The 22,303-nt window shown below is 40.3% G+C and overlaps 3 protein-coding genes across 8 annotated transcripts in view; 2 read left to right on the top strand and 1 right to left on the bottom strand.

The window, feature by feature from the left end:
- Positions 1–590: 590 nt before the first annotated feature.
- Positions 591–6,618, top strand: LOC116617585 (ultraviolet-sensitive opsin). 2 transcript variants are annotated; one of them, XM_032380410.2, is made up of 3 exons: positions 592–2,105; positions 3,565–3,671; positions 4,788–6,618. In XM_032380410.2, the coding sequence occupies exon 3, from the start codon at positions 4,807–4,809 to the stop codon at positions 5,728–5,730; it is 924 nt and encodes a 307-aa protein (XP_032236301.2). In that variant the 5' UTR covers positions 592–2,105; positions 3,565–3,671; positions 4,788–4,806; the 3' UTR covers positions 5,731–6,618. The 2 variants fall into 2 exon arrangements, with proteins under 2 accessions (XP_032236303.2, XP_032236301.2); XM_032380412.2 differs by lacking the exon at positions 3,565–3,671 and having other exon boundaries at positions 591–2,105.
- On the bottom strand, positions 5,885–13,294 carry LOC116617584. 4 transcript variants are annotated; one of them, XM_048724060.1, is made up of 12 exons: positions 13,121–13,294; positions 12,995–13,073; positions 12,515–12,625; positions 12,198–12,415; positions 11,287–11,370; positions 10,562–11,007; positions 9,906–10,017; positions 9,769–9,816; positions 8,739–8,831; positions 8,400–8,468; positions 6,846–6,940; positions 5,885–6,516 (listed from the first exon to the last, which is right to left on the bottom strand). In XM_048724060.1, the coding sequence occupies exons 3-12, from the start codon at positions 12,612–12,614 to the stop codon at positions 6,474–6,476; spliced, it is 1,308 nt and encodes a 435-aa protein (XP_048580017.1). In that variant the 5' UTR covers positions 12,615–12,625; positions 12,995–13,073; positions 13,121–13,294; the 3' UTR covers positions 5,885–6,473. The 4 variants fall into 4 exon arrangements, with proteins under 4 accessions (XP_048580017.1, XP_048579981.1, XP_048580072.1 ...); XM_048724024.1 differs by having other exon boundaries at positions 12,515–12,622; positions 13,121–13,293; XM_048724115.1 differs by lacking the exon at positions 12,995–13,073 and having other exon boundaries at positions 13,116–13,294.
- Positions 13,295–13,390: 96 nt separating this feature from the next.
- The window catches only part of LOC5511107, a 48,282-nt gene continuing 39,369 nt past the window's right edge, over positions 13,391–22,303 (top strand). Inside the window, exons 1-13 of one of the 2 annotated variants that reach the window (XM_048723903.1) lie at positions 13,391–13,654; positions 14,700–14,772; positions 14,923–15,033; positions 16,654–16,778; positions 17,168–17,351; positions 18,372–18,773; positions 19,274–19,402; positions 19,997–20,082; positions 20,496–20,562; positions 20,672–20,716; positions 20,930–21,069; positions 21,393–21,603; positions 21,992–22,089. In XM_048723903.1, coding sequence (XP_048579860.1) covers positions 13,518–13,654; positions 14,700–14,772; positions 14,923–15,033; positions 16,654–16,778; positions 17,168–17,351; positions 18,372–18,773; positions 19,274–19,402; positions 19,997–20,082; positions 20,496–20,562; positions 20,672–20,716; positions 20,930–21,069; positions 21,393–21,603; positions 21,992–22,089 — 1,808 coding nt within the window. In that variant the 5' untranslated portion in view covers positions 13,391–13,517. The remainder of the gene's footprint in view (positions 13,655–14,699; positions 14,773–14,922; positions 15,034–16,653; positions 16,779–17,167; positions 17,352–18,371; positions 18,774–19,273; positions 19,403–19,996; positions 20,083–20,495; positions 20,563–20,671; positions 20,717–20,929; positions 21,070–21,392; positions 21,604–21,991; positions 22,090–22,303) is intronic. The other variant, XM_048723873.1, reaches the window with a different exon arrangement.

The following is a 22,303-nucleotide window of genomic DNA, read 5'->3' as shown; positions in this document are numbered from 1 at the left end:
TTCGTTAGTTTTAGGTAGCATTGCCTAAATGTCCTATAAAAATACTTAATGATAAAAAATAATTATTAACTTTTTTTATTGCGTTTGTTTTAGACTAGTTGAACAAAATGCCTATTGAAATTTAATGTGCATTTGAAGTAGTGTAATTGACTTGAATTTTTTTTTTTTTTCATGAGTCTTAAGATTCCTTGAGGCGGCGGCTATCACTTTTCGGCGTAAGCGTTAAATTTAGTATACGGGAAAACGCCCTGTTACTTACCCCGCAATAGAAATCATAAGTTGGAATTGAGTATAGGCGAGGAAAGTTAAAACAGGTGGGTGTTTCCTCGACAATATTATTTTAAAGAAATTACCTTCGGGAACTCGCATTCGAAAGTTATCGTAAAGCGATTGTAATTACATTCATAGATAGGCCTATAAGAATTCAGAGTCCTCATGTAATAGATTGTGGCGCTGATAATTGACGGTCGACATTTTCTGCAGAGAGTTCTAGTCAGAGCAATTAGTCAAACATCGCAATTGTTGAGCACTCAGTAACTAGGCAATGATTAATAAGATAAGGGAGCTTGACCAGATATCGCCATTCAATCGTATTCAAACAGAGTCGATATTGACATTCGGTGAAACATTCAAGAGTTCGTTAAATTCTGCTGTCACAAAGTCCTTATCAAAGCCCTACGTTAGACGGGTATTAGAATATATCTGCTGGATTATTTTTAAGAGAAGGTAAGGAATTTATTATATTTTGTGTGCTAAAAAAAACAGGGGCTCCATCCTACAAAGAGAACAGTACTGCTTTTTCTTTTCAATTTCGTTCCTTTTTCATGCTACTGCAATTAAGGCGAAGAAAACATAGATATCATTTTCTAATATTTTGAGAATTGTTCCAACCATATCCACTTATCGACCCGAAAGAGAGGGAAAATATCCGACTTAGTTCCCTGGTGAGGAAAAAAAAATCCCGGAAATTTTTAAGGCTTCGACATCTACATCTTTTGAGGGCAGTGAAACTGGTAGAATTATTTATGCTATTTAGGTTTAAATGGCTTATCTTTTTTAACCCTATCGACACGCTCTAGTATTCTCCCAAATTGATTCCAATTCTTATTGAATTGTTGGCGAGAGCCACCCGCTGACAATTCGGCTTTGGAAACAATTCTCTTTTTAACAAATCATTTCAAAGTGGTTACTCTTAAATGATATCAAAAGGAAAAGTGGATTCTTTTCTTATTGCTTAAGCAACTTATCGATAAAGGTAACCTTCTCACCAAGCCTCTATCGCCATATCAGCATTACACATTAGACGCCAGCTTTAGTTCGATTTATTGAATGGCTTTTTGCCGGAACAAGTGGCTTTCCCGTTGAACTTGCAATTGTAAGAAAGGTCTAGCCTTCCAAAGAAGGACGGAAACCGGAGGTGGCTGGTCAAAGCAAATGGACTTTGTATTATTGCTACTTGTCGGTAGCAACAGCGCTGTAGTGACGACACTCAAATGGGCAAATCACGATCCAACTCGGCAAGTTCTTTTGCGCGACCAATGACTTGACAACAGTCAAGGCGCTTGCGGAACAAACTAAGAGAGTTGACATGACTCAACACGCAAAACTCACTTTAAATTATCTCAGATGATAGCTCACCAATTTTGTTCACATACGCAACGAAACTTGTCATTTTGGCTTAACGTCAGGTGAGCGAAGTGGGAATCAAGGAGCAGATTTTTTTTTCTTGTTAGTGTCTGTAGTAGCGCGGCGCTGGTTTTTGTATTCGTTGCCTATAATACATTTAGCCATACCTTTTTTATACCAAAATATTATAACCTCAGACCCCTGAACTGCAGACTGGGAATCTTCTCACACGAGCCAAACCGAACCTCCTATCATATTGCATCGTGCTCGCCTTATCCAGCCTGCGAAACTTGGCTCATTTGGCAGCTGTTTGGACGGGAAATTCACAATTCTAATGTATAGCGACGTGTTTTGCAACAAGCAACTGATAGCAAACTTCGTTTCCTCGTCGAGTACTGACTTACTAAAAACACTTGGCTCGAACCATTGGAATGGTTTTGTGCTTTTCTAGGAAGCATACAAGACTTAATACGTTCAAGGTATGGTATATTTATATTACCCTATTTTCCTGTTTTGTCTGCCTATATTCCTTTTAGTTTGACGTTACATGTTTTAATACTTTTCTAGAATTACTAAACATTGATGTTTTAACTGCTGTCTCGCCTTTATACGAATCTTTATTCGAATCTTCACGTATCAAAAGCGATAATTAGTGTTATTATACAGTTTCGCGGGTGTTTTTTTTCCCGATTTTCTTTAGGGGCATATCTTTTTTTTGATAAAACGTAAATTGGTATCCGTAGATGAGATTTAAAAGCAAAATAAGGAGTCTTTTTACGTAAAAAAATGCCGTATATGACAACTAAGCGTTATATTTAAAGAAACCCTTAGCATTAATTCGTCCCTCCTTTGAACAAATAACTGGAGTGCATTAGTTTGTGACGAATATTCTAATCATATAAATTAGAAGTCTAGTTTAGCACATCAAGTTGATATATTTAATTTGCCCCCAAAATGGTCTTGATGTAACAAAACGGATATCATTTTGCCTCAGCACAGCCAAACTTATTAAAACAATCTTAACTTATAAAAAACAACACAAATTCCCGACGGGCATATCGAGAACGATAAAAGAAGGACCAAAAATCAGCAAAACATAAAAATAACTTTCTTTAATTCCGACGTAAATGAAAAGCGAGTATTATAAAGTCTTGTCGTGAAACTAACGCTATACAACTCATTTTACAGGCAAACATGTTTTCAGGGTTAGCCTCTAAGGTTTGAGCTCACAGCTTTTTAAAGAAACGTCAACATCCGTCGGTAATGAATTAATTACCGAACAGAGCTGTCTTTCAAATTCACACATAATGTGTACAGACCGTTTTCCTTTCTAAGATTACTGAATTAGCAAAGGGGATATAGTTCATTTGCGTTGACACCTTTTGCTTCATCATACAAATAGCTATTTTGAAAAAAAATATTTCCATCGCCCTAAATCATTTTAAAAATCAGATAAAATGGATAATGAGTAAAAATATACTCCCCGTACCGCAAAATAATAGTTTGTTTAAGAACAATTTCTAATTTGTTTTTCTTTCCTTATTTCCTGTAAGTTAAAAAAACTACAAATCAAAGCAGCACGCATCGTTCTTATGACGATTTCCCGTGATTTTATGAGTTAAAATATCATGTTTTACCGTGACTTCCTTTTTTCAAGTTTGTCATATGCTAAATGGATGGTTATCAGATATCACGCTAATCGATATCAAGAAATTCGCCTTTTATTGCTATTTTAAAAATAAATCATTGTACTTTTTATAGCGAGGGTTAACGGTGGCACTGCTGGTGTGGGTCTTGCTAGCTTCCCTTGAGGTATAAAGCAACATACTTCGAGCGCCTCTATGGGGGAGAATGATTTCTCTATTGTTAACAAGAAAAATGCTATCAAAAAGGTCTTTCGTATTTTGTTCCATTTCCGTTTATGAATAATCGACGCAGATAGAGCTGAGAATCGCCCCACAAGAGGTATCTAAAGGCACACAGTAACATAGCAGGATTGATTGATGTTGGGTAGGCGAAATGCTTCAAGAAAAGTCACCAGAACTGTAAGTTAACTATTATACTATAGGTGTGTCGCGAAATGAGTTTATCTTTTAAATTAAAAGGGACGGAAATATATCAAAATATGATACTTTGTTTATATACTTTTACCGAGACAATAGCCTAAACGTATCGTGAAAAAGGGACCTGTGCATTTTACATTATAAAGTTGTTAGTAGAGACTGTTATTTGGCCAATCTCTGCTAGGTCAGGAACCTAAAAAGATATTGTGAGTTTTGATAATACTAGTTTGCGATATGAGGCCGGCAAAATGTGGCTCTCAACTTTTGTCGCACTAGAAAAATCGTTTTAATCAATCTCAAAACAACGGAAAGTCATAATAAAAGTTGTATAACTGATTTCTAAATTTCACTTTACTTTCCAGGGCGCCTAGATAACCATACTCAAGAAATATTTTTCGACTTTTATATGCTTTTAACATGAAAACTTTGTCTGAGATTAATACGAGTTTTTGTCTCATGTTAAGTACGGCCCTGTAGTACTGTCTTGCAAAGAAAACAAAATCAAGAGAACCCCTGAGGTGTCACGCATAAACAGGTTGCGAAAATTAAAATCGCGTAAATTTTGTCTGCGAAGAGATGTGAACTTGGTTCTAATATCTCGAGAATATCATTGCACCAGCGACTATGGTTAATAGGTTATTTAGCCATTCTCCGTAAGAATAAAAAAGCCGAAATTCCCTTTTTTGCAATTAACGTGATAATTACTAGCTTTTGCGGCTTCTAGACGAAACAGCGTTTCTAGTAACTACGCCCAAACTCGCTCGAGGCTATATTGTACGCATTTAAAAGCTGTTATAACAAGAGGATATGCTCAATTTGTCAAGAGGGGTTTGCTTTTACTCTGAATAGGTCCTTGGCGAGCCATACACATCGCATGCCTTGCTCCTATTTAAAATGAAATGAAAGCGAAAGATATCAGTAAGATCTTTCTTGACAAATGTCGAGATTGGAAAGCGAAGAGCGCATTATGTTGTCGTGTTATGTCTCGACGCAATTATGACTTTTTCGTAAGATGTGCAACTGTTTTATATTTCTCAATCTTATTTTGTGAATTGCACAGTTTGAAATGCTAATTTCGCGTTGTTTTCTTACTCTCAGGTTTAGATAAGACAGCACAATGAACAAAACTGCGCCTGCGCTACTAGGGTCATCCGCTGCTTGGTTATCTGCCCTGGGTATGGAAACCCTCGTGATAATAGCACTGAACGTGTTGACGCTAATAGTACTAATCAAGACGCACAGTTTACGGCGTCGTACCACGTATTTCCTGATCAATCTGAGTATCACTGATCTACTAGTGGGACTTGTTCCTTTACCCATGTATTTGCTCTTCATATCCAACCCTTCCGTCTTCGTGAAGAACAGCTACTTGTTGTCAGCCTACCAGGCTCTGGATATGATATTCGGTGCGTGTAGTATATGGACGCTTGCAGTGATCTCGCTGGAGCGCCTCTACATGGTCAAGGCACCACGCAGACACCGCAGGGCCACCCTGAGGCACTACCTGGTTGCCATAGCGATAAGCTGGATAATCCCTGTGGTTATCTACCTTCAAGGGTTCCTGACATCCACTGGCATCATCACGCGAAGCCTATACTTATACATTACGGTGGTCACGCTTCTTTTCATCCCTACTGCTATTTTGGTCTTGTCACACTTCGCACTGTGGATCACCTTCAAACATCGTAACCTAAGCACGCGTCACGCCAAGCGAGAGCGTGAACTTAGTAAGACTCTTTTTATGGTAACTAGCGCATTTCTTGTGACTTGTTTGCCTTTCCAGGCCCTGGTATTTTATCTAGCGCTGGATCCCATGGTCAAGCCCTCGTTGAATTTGGTGCTTGCCTTAAAGTTCTTGCAATATGGGAACAGCTTCATGAACCCTCTTATCTACTGGCCGAGACTGCCTGGTTTTAAGGGCGCAGTCAGGAAGATGTTCGGACTTAAGACGAGCAGTAGATATTGTAAGTCAGACACGGTTAAATCAGTGAGATCCTCCCGCCTTATTACAGAGGCTCCGCCCTCCCAACTTCACAGTTAGAAAGCTGGACTTTATAAATGAAAATGAGAGTCGAGTTTGTTAGTGCGGGGGATAAGTGTTGACGCTTACAGTCCCCCTTGAGGTATAATGGTCCACTTTTTTAAAAACTATTTAAGTGGCAGAAGAAAAGCTCTTAAGATAGGAGAAACTATTGTTAGTGTATTTTCTTTTAATTTCAAAGGAAATTGCCCAGCCTCTCAGCGCTATTTTTTCCATATTTATCAGACACAGTATACGTTTTTGACAACTTGATTTACAGGTTCGCAATGTCTATTAGCTACATTATTACAAGGGCCACTTAAAAGCCCCTGGCGTGATTAATTGGGAACAGCTGAACAGGTATGGTGATGTGTTCTCTCAGTTAAGGAAGACAATACTTCACGAAAACTGTGTCGAAGACTGCACAGAGCCAGTAAACGACAATATACACAACTAACATTCCTGTAGACCATGGCCCGTGAAAGTTCTAGCGATACTTTCTTTTTCTGTATACAACGATGACGACAGCTATTATTAACTTTCGTTTCCAGTGGTATTTTGTTGTTTATACACCACGTGCTGTGATGTACTTCACCAACATTTTGTCCATCTTGTGTCAATCAGAGTGAGGCTACACTAGTACTGTTAGATGGTTATAGCTATATTTCAGCACCTTGCGAGTCGCCTAGAAGATGTTTTGTAGAACAGGCAGGTAGGTGTACATTCAGGAATACTCGTGTGTAGCCAAGTGCTTTCACATCATATTAAAGGCATGGATCGACGATCCGCAAATAAAGGTCGAGATCCCTGATAAAAAGACAGAAAAAAGAATAATATTAATCTTAAATAGAATACCACATATCAGCCGGTTATACTCAAAATATAATTAAAATTCGATCTCTTTAAAAAGCATGCAGTTTCTGGGGGAGGGCCACCCGTCTACCCTCTTTTCAGTCGCCACTGCTCCATTAATACCACTCCCTAACGTATTCTCACAATCTCCATGATTCAAGCAGCAGTAACGCCGGTCCAAACAATCCCGCGAGTACTCCACTACATCCCATAACACCAAGAAGCCACATGCTTCTCTAACATTTTCCTATAATAGAGGCGCTGTTTGCGGCTATAGAACTTACTCCATAAAGGGTCTTTTTCTTCTTAGCGTCCCACTCCTTAGATTGATCAAGAATTTGTTCCACATCTGGGCCATTCCTTCCCTGACTAGCAGACACTGAACACAACAACAAAGGGTCAATGTAAGGGTCAATTTGTTCGCTATACACATAAACGTAAGCAAGGCTCTTTTTTCAACGAACACTAGGTAAAACATTGCCACTAAGCATTTTCTACAGCATTCTCCGCTATGTTTCGGGCGGATATTTGCTTTCCTCACTATATATAACTCACTGCCATCAAAAGTACCTTCAGTAACTATACATCACACATAGCTTAATATACCTTCAGTGGGTCATCTCCAATACTGTACCATCAATAGGTATTCTACAATACCTTAATGTACCATCACTGGATCATCTACAATACCTTACTGTACCTTCACTGGGTCATCTACAATACCTTAGTGTACCTTCACTGGGTCATCTACAATACCTTACTGTATATCACTGGGTCATCTACAGTACCTTACTGTACATCACTGGGCCATCTACAATACCTTACTGTACCTTCAATGGACCATCTACAATACCTTACTGTATATCACTGGGTCATCTACAGTACCTTACTGTACATCACTGGGCCATCTACAATACCTTACTGTACCTTCAATGGATCATCTACAATACCTTACTGTATATCACTGGGTCATCTACAATACCTTACTGTACATCACTGGGCCATCTACAATACCTTACTGTACCTTCACTGGGCCATCTACAATACCTTACTGCACCTTCACTGGGTCATCTACAATACCTTACTGTACCTTCAATGGATCATCTACAATACCTTACTGTACCTTCACTGGGTCATCTACAATACCTTACTGTACCTTCACTGGGCCATCTACAATACCTTACTGTACCTTCACTGGGTCATCTACAATACCTTACTGTACATCACTGGGTCATCTACAATACCTTACTGTACATCACTGGGCCATCTACAATACCTTACTGTACCTTCACTAGGTCATCTACAATACTGTACCTTCACTGGGTCATCTACAATACTGTACCTTCACTGGGTCATCTACAATACTGTACCTTCACTGGGCCATCTACAATACCTTACTGTACCTTCACTGGGTCATCTACAATACCTTACTGTACCTTCACTGGGTCATCTACAATACCTTACTGTACCTTCACTGGGTCATCTACAATACCTTACTGTACCATCACTGGATCATCTACAATACCTTACTGTACCTTTACTGGGTCATCTACAATACCTTACTGTACCTTCACTGGGTCATCTACAATACCTTACTGTACCATCACTGGGTCATCTACAATACCTTACTGTACCTTCACTGGGTCATCTACAATACCTTACTGTACCTTCACTGGGTCATCTACAATACCTTACTGTACATCACTGGGCCCTCTACATTACTGTACCTTCACTGGGTCATCTACAATACCTTACTGTACCTTCACTGGGCCATCTGCTGTACCTTCAAAAGGTTATCTACAAATCAACGATTGAGTATTTTAGTACGAGCATCTCACCTTAATGTCTTTCAACCAAGTTATTGCCTTGTCACGTCTTTCCTTTGTGAGTGTCGTCTCTGACAGATACTGTGAAAAATGACGGTTTGATTAGATGGATATGTGATGCTTTCATGGCAATTTATGTCATCACTAGCTGCAATAATTTCACACAAATCCTGCAAACAATCAAAATATCTCAAATGTCTCTAGTATGATATAGAGCATAAAATAGCCAGTTTTTATCATGGTGGCTTTAGTAATATGAACATACTTTTGGTTCTTGCGTTGAATAAAACATTATTTTACAAAAAGAGTAATCATTCCTCAAATTCTCCCACAAATTATGAGATAAAACACCTCCTCGGCTGTTGAAAAGATGACGTCTAAGACTTTTGCAAATGTCCCATTGCTTCGGTGCGTCTTCCAAACACCTATTTGTTCTGGTGAAATCTGACAAGAAAACGACACACATTAACCCGTAAATAAACAACAAAGAATGATAAAAATTTTTAATAATAATATCAATAATAATGATGATAACTATAATAATAATAATAATAATAATAATAATAATAATAATAATAATAATAATAATAATAATAATAATAATAATAATAATAATAATAATAATAATAATAATAATAATAATAATGAGGATGATGATGTTGATTTGCCTACTAATTTATGAATTGATCAATGTATGTATTTCCCCAGATATCAATTAAAAAAGCTCATTACAGGGCTTCTGGAATTACTCGGAAAAAAAATCAAAATTACGCTGGATTCTTTGCTAAATTCCGCACTAAATTACGCGGAAAATCAATCATTACGCGCTAAATTACGCGGGATTTTGCAAGACATTTTTCTTTAAAAATCAAAATTTTGCGGGATTATTTACTGGATAAAGCGCTAAATTACACGGAATATCAATTCTTACGCCCAAACTGCATTTTGTACCGAAGGAAAGCACGAAATAACTTGAAAAAGGTTTATTTTTTGGGCGAAAATATACTAGGTGAGTTTTCATTGGATCCTAGCCACCAGCCAATTAAAAATGGTATTTTATTATTAGTCCTAGGCCTTCGCGGTTTAGCAAAGAACGCCTAGTCATTTTATTATTTTTCGAAATTCAGTTCGAAATATCGCACTCTTACGTAGAATCTGTCTTTTTTTTTTACGAGAAATAGAGGTAAGAACCCTAAAAGAACACATCAGCTGTGCACTTTAATGTTTTGTCTTTCAAAATTTGGCCAAATTACGCGGAAATTTGTGGATTACGCGGAGAAAGCCAAATTACCCGCTTCCGCACAAGCGCGTAATTCCAGAAGCCCTGTTATTAACATAATATTTTGCATATCAAGTCTAAATTTCGCGTTTTGTTACAAACCTTTCCTGTTCCGTTTGACCATAAAGAGGTACATACCAGGTCCGCTGTCTGTGGACATACAACCAAATTTTACAAAAGGTTGCACAGAGTTGCAAGCTACAGTCAAATTGATTTAAACTCAAAGGTCTACAACATACCTTTAGTAAAAAGGCAGTGTCGCATGTGCAGGGGTTTTTAAGCAATCGACGGAGCCCATCCATGTCACATTTGTCCACATATTTAGAAAAAAGCTCCAAAGTCTCATGAAAACTGTAGAGAAATCAAATTTTAAGAAAAATAAAAGAAACCTGCATAACCTGATGCTTGTTATAAAAAAAGCTACGGTGAATAAAAAAATAGCTTAAAAATTTTGCAAAAAAATAAAATCAATTGCTTGGGCTTGCTGCTAATCCCCCTAGGGTTTAAATACTCACATGCACCTTGATATAACAGTTTGTTGAGAGCTCTTACTGTTTTTATAGCGGGATGGGAATGCCTTATGGTTGTGAATGACTGATAGATTGCATTACTGTTGTGACTGACTGATGGGATTGCATTACTGTTGTGACTGACTGATGGGATTGCATTACTGTTGTGACTGATGGGATTGCATTACTGTTGTGATTGACTGATGGGATTGCATTACTGTTGTGACTGATGGGATTGCATTACTGTTGTGATTGACTGATGGGATTGCATTACTGTTGTTACTGACTGGCTTATAGGGTTGAATAACTTGTAGCTGGCTGATGATCATCGCAGCTACTTAACCTGCAGAGATGGCATGACTCTGGAATTTTTAAAGTGTATTCACCTCTGTGTTTTATCTTGGCTAAATCCGCTAGCAGGATCCCTTCTTTGCTCTGACACCGACAACCTTTGCATTGTGTCACAAGATTGTTCAACTCCTTCGGCTCTGGGTGGATTAGTCAGTAAAGGAATCCCACCACCTCCTCTGCAATCAACATTTCTCTGCTCACAAACAGGTACATTCCTTGCCATGGCTGTGCTAGTGTGTGCATACAGCCATCTTTCATTCTGTGGTTGATGCTGGAGAAATCGATATATTTGGCCCTGATTCCAATTGTTATAAGGATTGAGATGGCGGTTTCTCTGAAGGTTTTGCTGCAGAGCCTGCATCTGACGGAGATGTTGTTGATTTTGTGGACGCCATGTATTATTCCCTTGGTTCCCATGTCTGGGTTGCGATTGGGTTTGTTGATGTTGCGAGCTAGGATACTGGTTTTCTTTTCCTTTCAACTAAACATTTAAAAAGACAAAACAAAATCAATGACATTATGCCTCCTTCAGCATTTGAGGTCTGTCCCAATACTGTTCTCATCTTGGCAGGTTCACAGACAACTTCCAAAGCTGATCGCTCTACAACAACATCAATATTGCCACAAGACAGGGCAACCAAGGTCAGCTTTTTAAAAACCCTTTCAAAACTTAGTAACGAACAGTAACAAATGTTAAAGGAATTAACCATCATTGTCTATCAGATTGAGATATTGAGATTAAGGTGTTTGCAGTTCTTACCACATCCCTCAAATGCTTCCAAAATGGCGATTTCCCAAATGCATTACAGTGGCAGGCCTCACATTTGCCAGTCCACTGAGGGCACTAGAATAGAAACAGTTCAAAATAAAAAATAAGTGTTTAGCAAGTTCAGTGTTATTGAGATAAATCTAATTTACTCCTAATGCCCCAGCAGATACAGTTGCTATTAAAGTGATAGTGGTATTAAGGAAGATATAAAGGCAGTGAAGGTGTAAGGCAGTTACTATAGAAATAGTGGTGAGAGGGAAGGGTAAAGCAGTTATTGTAGAAACAGTGGTAAGGGAAGGGTAAGGCTGTTGCTTTAGTAACAGTGGGGAGAAAGAAGAGGTAAAGATGTTGCTATAGTGACAGTGGTAAGAAGGAAGGGGTTAGGCTGTTGCTATAGTGACAGTGGTAAGAAGGAAGGGGTTAGGCTGTTGCTATAGTGACAGTGGTGAGAAGGAAAGGAAGTAAGGCTGTTGCTATAGTGACAGTGGTGAGAAGGAAGGGGTAAGGCTGTTGCTATAGTGACAGTGGTGAGAAGGAAGGGATTAGGCTGTTGCTATAGTGACAGTGGTGAGAAGGAAGGGGTTAGGCTGTTGCTATAGTGACAGTGGTGAGAAGGAAGGGGTTAGGCTGTTGCTATAGTGACAGTGGTGAGAAGGAAGGGGTTAGGCTGTTGCTATAGTGACAGTGGTGAGAAGGAAGGGGCAAGGCTGTTGCTAAAGTGACAGTGTTAGGAGCAATGGGTAAGGCTGTTGCTTTAGTTACTGTGGTGAGAAGAAAAGGAAGTAAGGCTGTTGCTATAGTGACAGTGGTGAGGAGGGAGGAGTAAGGCTGTTACTATGGTGACAGTTTTGGGGAGGAAGGGGGGGAGGCTGTTGCTATAGTAAAAGTGTCCTAACAAATACCTTTGAGGCAAGCTTTTCACACACAAAGCAGTAGCACTTTTCACAGTACAAATCATTGCCTTCTATTGGCCTGCTTAGCCTGTAGTTGTTTGAGAAGGGTGGTTTGAACTTGTGTATGCGACAGTCTTCTCTAGCATGTGGTAGGTTTAGAGCTGGCTGGTTAAATGTTACGGCAAGATCTCCCTTGAGTGGTGATGCAGTGCTAACAGCATTACCTTCTACAATAACAATAATAGTATTACAATGATTACATACATAGGTGGAGAAATCTAAAAATCATGTCAAATTTTGCCCCTGAATAAATCTATGATGTTTACCTGGCTTGCAAGGGGATACTATAATGATACTTTCATCACCATCATCACCATCATCCTTGATGTCTGGGGAGTCAATGACTTCAATGGACACATCCATCATTGCTTGTACTGCTAGGAAGCAAGAATTGTAAACAGCTTGTACAACAATAAAAATTGCTGAATCGCAAAATTTAATTTGGTATAAATTGTGCTCAATATTTCAGTAGGGGTTGCGAATGGTCCCTAGAAACATTGATTTTCTCGCAAACTTTTAAGGCATCTCGAACTCTCGGAGACTTTTTGTTTTCTTTAGAAAAGAAAGATCTCGTTTTCCCAGATTTTCTAAACGGCCTTTTCTCCGTCTCGGAATTTCCCGGATTGACAATTCGCCACCACTAAGATAACACATTCGAACATTATGGAATCAAAAGAAAGTAACTTAAGTAATATTTTCGAAGCTTGTTATCCGATATAATCAGTAGACGATTCTCTATTACTTACTTATCCTTATTTTTCTCTGTAAATGAGTTATTAAGTTACTTTTATAGATCCCCTATCTTTCAATCCATCGGCATCATTCAAAGACGTTAAGACTAGAATGGAATCCATATAAAGTACTCACAATTCTCGTCACAGAAGAGAACGGTTGAACTCCATTTTCAAATCTTCGCGGTTTCAAGTACTAGACAAAAACGACAGAAGGTAAGGGGAGGGGAGGGGAGGTAAAAATGTCAGAACAATTCAGTAACTTTTTTAGAACCAAATACTAAGTGATAGAAGATAAAAGAAGATCTAGCTATTTGTGATATTGTTTTTTTTCGTAGTCTTTAAGATCTAAATAAAGGTAATTTCATAGTTGTTTCAGTTACGTAGGGGGGAGGGATGAAAGTTTTGAGTTGACATCAGATCGAGGCCTGCAGTGGTAACTAAGTGAGCAAAAATGGCGGCCAAAACGCAATGGAAGGTTGCACCCCCGGAACCACAACAACACCAGAAATAACACCCTTGTCCCACGAATAAAGATATGGAGGGAATATATGAATCGTCGGCCTCAGAAAAGGTCAGAGCGCAAGAAGAAGAGTTAAAGAAAGAGCTGAAGGAACTCCAAAATGAGATCGAAGAGGGGAATTTTTTGCGTCCAGGCCAAGTCAAAGCGCTTGGGTGCGTAAGTTATTATTTGTTTACTGAACAACCATTGCAGATATTATGATATATGATGGTTTGACTTTTTAAATTTTGACATTGCTATCATTTCGTCGTTCTCTCGCTTCATGCTTTCTTGTGTTTGTGTTTTAATCGCCTTTCCGGTTCGTAGGAAGCTTCTCCTGTTGTTGCTAGGTTTTGTTTGAAAATAGTAGACTCCACGCAGAGCTCTCTTTACGGTGTTTTGTCAGGGTTTATCTAGTTTTGCAGGTGTAGGTAAGCGGGGACCAGTGTCTTAGGATCTAACATGATTTGGTTGTGAAGTTAAACATTATCGTTTACTATCACTTATTAATTAACTTGTAACTTAAGTTTATATTTGTTCGTTGAGAAATGTATTAGCTTCGTAAATAATTTAAGCTTATCGTCCGCGAAATTTTGGCATGACAGGACGCGGATCACACTCCTATGGGATTCTGACTGCTTTAAGTTTTCGTTCATTAAAGTTATTTAAATTATATAGTAATCCGCATTTCTTTGAACCGAGCGTCAAATCCAAAACACAAACTTGTAACTATTAGTTCAGTTTTTCGAACGCATTTAATTGGATTTGATTGCGATTTCTGAACAGTCACTGTTTAGATAATATGCTAGAATACTAGAATAAAAATTCTGTTTATTGAAATCTCTCAAAGATCTCATAATGTCTCATAAGTTAAGTGACAGCATTGCGCCGGAAAAAATACCTTGTTACATTTATTAATCATAAATTAATAATTATTTGATAGTATTTTACTTTTGTAAGGATGTCAAGTATTGCTTATATCATTTGTTTTTCATTATACAGGATGCATTCAAAATCTTTAAAGGACTTTCTTTATCAGACTTTCTCCAAGGATATAAGATGCATGCCAATTTTTTTTTTTAATTTCTATTGAAAAAGTATATTACTGTATATTATTGTAAGAGATAATGTCCTCTGCTTTATTTGTCACAAATATTCCAGCTAGTGTTAGTTGTATCATTTAAGTTACTTATGTATATTCCATATGTTCTATACCAGATCTGTTCCCCTTCCTAAAGACATCGAGCACTTTAGACGTGAGCGCAAACTTGCTGTCTCAAAAACCTTAACGGTATGTTCCTAGTGTAGAGAGCTAAATCATTTCCCTTTGATGAAATACCATGTTTATATATTGCTTTGGTTATAGTAATATCACATGCAGTATAGTTTTTATATTCGGTGAACATAGCACCAGCTGAATGAATATTGTTGGTATTCTTAGATAAGGGAAGCCCAACCACTGATTAACCAGTCAGAGGTAATGAGAGAGGAAATGGAGACAAGTGTCAAATCAGAGTACTCACCCAAGAGCATTCCACTACTACTGCATCAGGTACAGTGATTTTGAGGGTGCAAATCGGGGAGGGTGAGGGAAGGTGCAAGGGGAGAGGGAGGAAAGGTGGAAGGGGTGAAGGAAGGAAGGTGTAATTGGAGGGTGAGGAAAGGTGAAAAGGGAGGGTGAGGGAAGATGCGATTGGAGGGTGGGGAAGGTGGAAGGGGTGAAGGAAGGTGCAACGGAGGGGTGAGGGAGGGTGCAAGAGGAGGGTGAGGGAAGGTGCAAGGGGAGGGTGAGGGGAGGTGCAAGAGGAGGGTGAGTGAATGTGCAATGGGAGGGTGAGGGAAGATGCGATTGGAGGGTGAGGGAAGGTGCAAGGGGAGGGTGAGGGAAGGTGCAAGGGGAGGGTGAGGGGAGGTGCAAGGGGAGGGTGAGGGGAGGTGCAAGGGGAGGGTGAGGGAAGGTGCAAGGGGAGGGCGAGGGAAGGTGCAAGGGGAGGTGCAAGGGGAGGTGCAAGGGGAGGGTGAGGGAAGGTGCAAGGGGAGGGTGAGGGAAGGTGCAAGGGGAGGTGCAAGGGGAGGGTGAGGGAAGGTGCAAGGGGAGGGTGAGGGGAGGTGCAAGGGGAGGGTGAGGGGAGGTGCAAGGGGAGGGTGAGGGGAAGTGCAAGGGGAGGGTGAGGGGAGGTGCAAGGGGAGGGTGAGGGGAGGTGCAAGGGGAGGGTGAGGGGAGGTGCAAGGGGAGGGTGAGGGGAGGTGCAAGGGGAGGGCGAGGGAAGGTGCAAGGGGAGGGTGAGGGGAGGTGCAAGGGGAGGGCGAGGGAAGGTGCAAGGGGGGGGGTGAGGGGAGGTGCAAGGGGAGGGTGAGGGGAGGTGCAAGGGGGGGTGAGGGGAGGTGCAAGGGGAGGGTGAGGGGAGGTGCAAGGGGAGGGTGAGGGAAGGTGCAAGGGGGGGTGAAAGGAGGTGCAAGGGGAGGGTGAGGGGAGGTGCAAGGGGGGTGAGGGGAGGTGCAAGGGGAGGGTGAGGGAAGGTGCAAGGGGAGGGCGAGGGAAGGTGCAAGGGGAGGGTGAGGGAAGGTGCAAGGGGAGGGTGAGGGGAGGTGCAAGGGGAGGGTGAGGGGAGGTGCAAGGGGAGGGCACAGGGAGATACAGGAGGAGGGTGAGGGAAGCCGAAAGGGGACGGTAAGGGAAGGTGCAATTGGAGCATGAGGGAAGGTGTAAAGGGGGCAAGTGAGACTGATAAAAGGGGAGGGCGAGGGGAGGTTGAGGGTGAGGGGAGGTGCAAGGGTGGGAAAAGGAAAGTGCAAGAGGTGAGGGAGGTTGTAAAGGGGTAAGTGAGGGAAGGTGCAAGAGGTGGGTGAAAGAATTTTGCAAAGAGCGGTATGGGGAAGTGAGGTGCAAAGGGTAGAGGAAAAAGGATTCAAGAGAAAGGGAGGAAAGGAAGTTGTAAGGGAAGAAAAAATGCATGGGAGAGTATAAGTGTAATGTGAGAGGTATTGAAGGGAGGTTCAATCAGCAAGGTGGTGAAACAACAGGAAAAATGGAGGGGTGGTGCAAGAGAGTGGTGGACAGGGGGTATAATAGTAAGGTAAAAAAGGATTGGGGAACAAGCATTTTATGTAAAATAGTTATTACTTGCAACCACCAGAAGATGTGTCTGAGGATTGTTTTTTGTTTCTCTAGTTTTTTTCAGATCGAATAGAGCATCTTGTGCAGTGCAAACACATGCATATGTTAAGATGGGCACGGTTCAATGAGCATTCTAAGGCAATTGAGAATCTGTATCCTGCTTATCAACAGAGACTCAGGTAAAACCAACATGTGGCCCTAGATAAAGTTTTTTAAATTTAATTTAAAATTGCATAATAAAATTAAATGGCACTCAAGATTGTATTTAAGATTAATCATTGAATTTTTAGTACATTTTTTTTCTGCCTAATGGAACGATATTAACAGCAGCTATATTAGATGTAGGTAAAGGACATAACCTTTGCCAAATCATTGATGTTTACTTTAACTTAATGTGTGCTCTGGGTCGATACCATAACAAGACTCATTCAATTACCCTGGGCAACAACGATTTGAGCGAAGTGAAGCTTGGAACCTCAACGAAATTTTAATTGCTTTCTGGCTATTTAACAAAAATAACTTTGACCATGACAACACTTATTTAAATGCATGTCGTCTCATGTTTTAGCCACATCATGGAAGAGTACCATGATGCTTTTCAAAGAGCTCGCCGACTGGCAGTGGCACGGGAGGCATCACTGGCTGGCAGTGAGTCAGCAATGGGCGCGGTCACTATAGAGGATCTGCTCATCTATACGCGATGGCTTGTGTGCTATATGCACTCTGTAAAAAGGATGCATTCCTTTTTAAGGGTACGTACAAAATAGTTTAGGTTAAAATATTTTTATTTGATGACTGACCTCTACTCTTGAAGAAAAACAGTTTATTTGGATGGAAATTGCAATGGACTTTTCCCTTCGGAATCATACTCATAGTCATAAAGGAATGAGTTGAGACAGTACCAGATGGTGATGTGGGTAGGGGGTAATATCCCCATAATAATCACAATATTCCTTGAACCAAAACTCAGGAATCGCATTTGGGGTGTGTGGAAACCGTATAAAAAATTAGATTAGAGAAACCAAACAACAAGTTATACGTTCTATGAGATGGAGTTTAAGAGATTATCAGAATTTGCACACATTTTTTTAAATCACAAAACCCTTTGTTCAAGTACTGTACTTTATAATGCCTTCTACTTTCTCTTTGTATCCTATGAATCAGTCAAGTACGATATTACAGCTTGCTTGTCCTTTTGTTAGGTGACGAGGAGGTAGTTTAAAAGATGGTAGGAAGGTACTGAAGGTACTGTATGTTATTACTGGTAGACAACATATTAACTGCGAAGAGATCTACAGGATAGACATACTCTAGAACAGATGGCCTCTTCCATGAGACAATCAAGGCAATCAAGACTTTATCTTTACACAGTGCAGTGAACGCAACATTCCTCTGTTCATAAGATGTTAGGATAGGGAAAATATGTTATAGAGTAGCAAAGTGGAACTTGCACGGTTGTTTTGCAAAAGTTTAATGAAATACGGATGACATGATGATCTTGGTGACTTCTCCCAAGTGTAATAGATAGAAATGAATCAATTCTCAGTAAAATGGATTTTATGCACAGGATCTAGTTGGTTCATTTATGCAACGTAAAGGCTGAAAATCTTACCAAGAAATCTTAGAAATATGTTTGCTTCTTTCTTGTGTAAGGCATAACTATATAAGCAATATAAGTATAATATAAGTATTTGTGTTTGATGACATTATCTGATCTTCTCCACCCCAAACTTTGAAAGCTTTTTTATTGTATACTATTTCCATTATTTCAGGTTATAGAATGGCTCCCTGTGATGCACAAAAATACCATAAAGCCTCAAGAAATTGAAAAAGATGAACCACCATTAGAAGTAGAGTCCAAACCATCTGGACCCCCCAGCAGGGCCCGCGGCAACCTTAAACGCATCATGAGTCAAGTGGCTATCACCGCCCACCTCAATGTGCTGCGGCCCATGGCCAAACCCGATGCCAGCCTCCCGCCGCCTCCTCCTCTCAGCTTGTCCCCTTATCAGCTTGTCTCGGCTACCAACCCCTCGGTTGCAGCAGCTGCTGCAGCATCGGGTGGCGGGCTTGCGTCAAATGAAGTTCACCTTGTGCTGCCGATGCATGAGACCAATCTTCCTAAGTTGATGTTGCTTCTGGAGTTCCTGATGAGCTGTTACTCTGTAGATATGGTAATTTTCCGTCATGAGTCACGTGGTAGAGTGGTTAGATCATTTGACTGGGGTCCGTATTTCCTGCTAGTAGAGGCTTTTTTTCTTTGTATTTCGGGCTCTGGGCTACACAGAAAAGAGGCCTCTGCTAGCAGGGAAGGTTTTTTTAAGGTTGCGCGTCCAAACAACACTAACAGCTCGATTTTTTCTTCATTTTTATTTTACTTTTAAATTCTTCTTTAAAGTCTTATACCGTTTAGCAACAGCTTTTAAAGATTTTATTCAAAAGATAGCATAGAAATATTAGATAACATTATAGCTTAAAATAATTGTTGCAGTAGCTACATGAATTTTTTTCGTGCCAATTTTTTAGAACGCCATCGTAGCGCTATTGTCGTTTTCTCTGGTTTTAAAAAAGAAAAATAACGAACTAAAAGATGGTATCCATTGTCAGAAACATTTTCACTGAAGCTTTCTTAGATAGTATTTACTGTAAAAAGAGAACACTTTTTATTCACCAGGATATCCACCAAATCAACACGAATGCGGATGAGATGGATCTCTTCACCATGGTCACTAGACGATTCAAGAAGGTTTTCTCCAAGCAAGAGCAACTAAGAACATTTCCTATATATGACACTTCTGTAGAGGTACTTTTAAATGCCTTTTATGTACTTTTAATGTGTTATCTGTTAGTGACTTTGCCCCCTGGCACTCGCCATGTTGGTTCCCATGTTTGTTTTTTAATAGTAGAATTTTACTTACACAATTTCCAATCGTAACTTGTGGCTGCTCTGCTCACTCAATGGAAAGAATAGAAAAGTGCTTAAAAGAAGTAAGCATGAAGATTACGATAGAAAGCACAACAAGAAGACTATAAACTCAGCTGTTTTTTTATGGAGAGAGTGAAAAAAAAACATTGAGCGTTAACACTCATTTATGATCATACTATAATGTCCTACTCGTAACATATTCCTTGACACACTGCAGAACTATATTCATGATATTTTACCTAGTGCGTAACAGAAACTAACGGTTATCCTGCGGCCTGTTTGACTGTATTTCCTGTGGCATGGAATATAATATCGTGATTGCCAAGCAGATACTATTAACGCATAGCTGGTGTATTTTGCTGGTGCACCTATCCTTAAGTTTCTGATCCACTATCCTACGTCCCTTGTAAATGACCTGTGGTTAACGCGCCTTTACCTTGGAAGAGCTAACATTGTAACTTCTGTTGATAGGAGCTTGGCGTCGCCAAGGTCAGGAGTCAGGGAGCACTCTACACATTTAAGCAGACGTCAAACTGGTTACCTTTTATCATGCTAAGGTCGGTATTCAAGGTCTGACGACCCGTCCTTTGGACTTCAATAAGGTTTTTATGCACCAAGTGCAATGTAGGATGATTTGTTATGCTTTTCCCAGCTCACAAGCTTCCAAGGGGGCACTTTGGAATGTGGGGTGTGGAAGAGGGGCAGCTCATAGTTCATGGTGGCTACAATGTCCCATCACACGTACGAAAGCGCCCAGTCAGCATTTTTACTAAATGGCCGAAACAGTGTTCTGGTTGTGCAGACTGAGTTTTATCAGTTGTATCTGACTAGTATCCTCAAGGAGCAAACACTAGACTTGCAAATGATTAATAGGGTTGCATAATTGTACCTTAGGAAGTATTAGGGTTGCATATTGGTACCTCAATATCAGCGTATATCATGAGCATTCGGGCGAATTTTCAAATTGCAGGCCTGAGAAGGATTCCAATCAAATCAAAGCGATGGCCAAACTCAAGCAACAAGGGCAAATAGACGAGGTAATGACAAGTTTTAACAAATGAAAAACCAAACTCTCTCCTATAGCTTTAACACGAAAAATAGACAAGTAAGGTATTTCGAAATTCAAGGTTTATACATGTTTTGTAGCTTTTGAAGTCTCACTCGAGGTTCCTTCACATCCAGGACAGTTCTGTAAGTATCCCAGATCATGAAGATGTTCAATGTCCACATGTTCGTCGATCAGCTTCTTTGTTATTTTTGCATTGAAAGATACAAAGATCTATCAACCCACGGTTGAAGTTCACCCACCTGAATTCAACGATAAAAATGGATGCTTTGTGTGACTCAGAATTGTTCGATAGAGTAAAGTGGCTGCGCAATTTTAACATTGAATCTGTTGTTCAGCGTGTGATCCATGCCTTGCGCGAACACGCCAAGGCAGTGATTGAGCCTCCAAAGCCTCTTCCAGCCTCAGTCACCACTCATCGCACCCAGAACGACACAGCTGCCGTGTGGAAAAAGATATTCACCTATGCTTCTTCCAGGTAACTGTTGGCATTCAAGCCTCTTGGAGTACACGGCTAGGTCGCATGGTCTAGAAATCATTATCACAAGAATGGAATATGTTCTCTGTGCTTTAGAATTCCACAGAATGTACAATTACATGGAGTTTTATCCAGACTTCAAAGGCGTCATAGTTTGGCTGTCTGAGAGTACACGGCTAGATCAGATGGTCTGCCTGACTACCAAAGTTTTTAAATCCTTAAATTGTTTTTCCCTATGACAAAAACACACGGAGTCACAGCTGGGTCCGCCATAATTTTTTGTTACTACTAAGTGAATGTTCTCTTTTTATGCCATTTTGCAGTGTGACTCGAGACGATGTTCTAGAATTTGACACCAAAGTTAGCGATGAAGATCTAGGCGGTAGTGACCAGGGAGGCTTTGATCTCGGGACGGCTGTCGAATTGCTTGGGCTGGAGGATGACAACGCTAAGAACCAGGGGAGCATGCTACAAGGAGCCTACATGTCTTTCCTTCTGCTTAGACACCTGAGACTCAGAGATCTTCAGAGGACGGTAGGAGTTGAGATATCAAGAATATCATGCTCTAGGTGGTCCCATGCTTGTATTTATTTCAAGGCGTGCCATGTTACCATTAAGTACGAGGTCTGTACATATGTACCTGTTCTATGTGGTGTCAGGAGAAAGTCCCCACCATTATATAGTTTCGTACCCTGGTCCCAGAGGCTCCAAGTTAAGGAAAAGACTCAGGAACCAGGGTAAATATTTCGCAATTTTTGCCGGAAGCAAAGCAGCCTCTGCATGTTTTGGGAATCTTGCTCTTACCTTTTTCTGTGATTCGATTTCTATGTAGTTCTTAGAAATTTGTGTTCATTTGATTCCTATGTAGTTCTATGAGATTTTGTTGAGCTCATTTGATGGTCGTTTCTGATGTCGCTTGTAGTGTCTGGGAATATTGAACTATTTCCGCTCTGTTCAACGTACGATGACCATTAACGATGGTGGTCTATCGCTTGAGGGAGGCAAACAAAGATCTTCCAAGTAAGTATACCCCACAGATACGCTTATAATAAGGAAAGGAAAGGAAGCAGCCATAAGCTGAATTGCTCTGGATTTACATTACAAAGGGTCTTTTTCGGACTGCTATATAAGGCGTACTCTGCTGCCACGCAGTTAACATGGATGAGAGGGTCACGTTTTTACTGCCCCGTTTGGTTATGCGGCCAAGTACAGACCCTGAAGATGGACTCTGCCT

Source organism: Nematostella vectensis, chromosome 1, assembly GCF_932526225.1.
Source record: "Nematostella vectensis chromosome 1, jaNemVect1.1, whole genome shotgun sequence".
In the NCBI taxonomy this organism is placed as follows: domain Eukaryota; kingdom Metazoa; phylum Cnidaria; class Anthozoa; order Actiniaria; family Edwardsiidae; genus Nematostella; species Nematostella vectensis.
The sequence above is the reverse complement of the archived record's forward strand: the minus strand, read 5'-3'. Positions and strand labels throughout refer to the sequence as shown.

Excerpts from the sequence above, each read along its gene's own strand:
- LOC116617585 (XM_032380412.2), top strand. The coding sequence starts at position 4,807 with ATGAACAAAACTGCGCCTGCGCTACTAGGGTCATCCGCTGCTTGGTTA.
- LOC116617584 (XM_048724115.1), bottom strand. The coding sequence starts at position 12,614 with ATGATGGATGTGTCCATTGAAGTCATTGACTCCCCAGACATCAAGGAT. Across the intron at positions 12,416-12,514 it reads AGTATCCCCTTGCAAGCCAG|AAGGTAATGCTGTTAGCACT; the intron begins GTAAACATCATA and ends TTGTTATTGTAG. Across the intron at positions 8,469-8,738 it reads TCTTTTCAACAGCCGAGGAG|TATCTGTCAGAGACGACACT; the intron begins GTGTTTTATCTC and ends CATTTTTCACAG.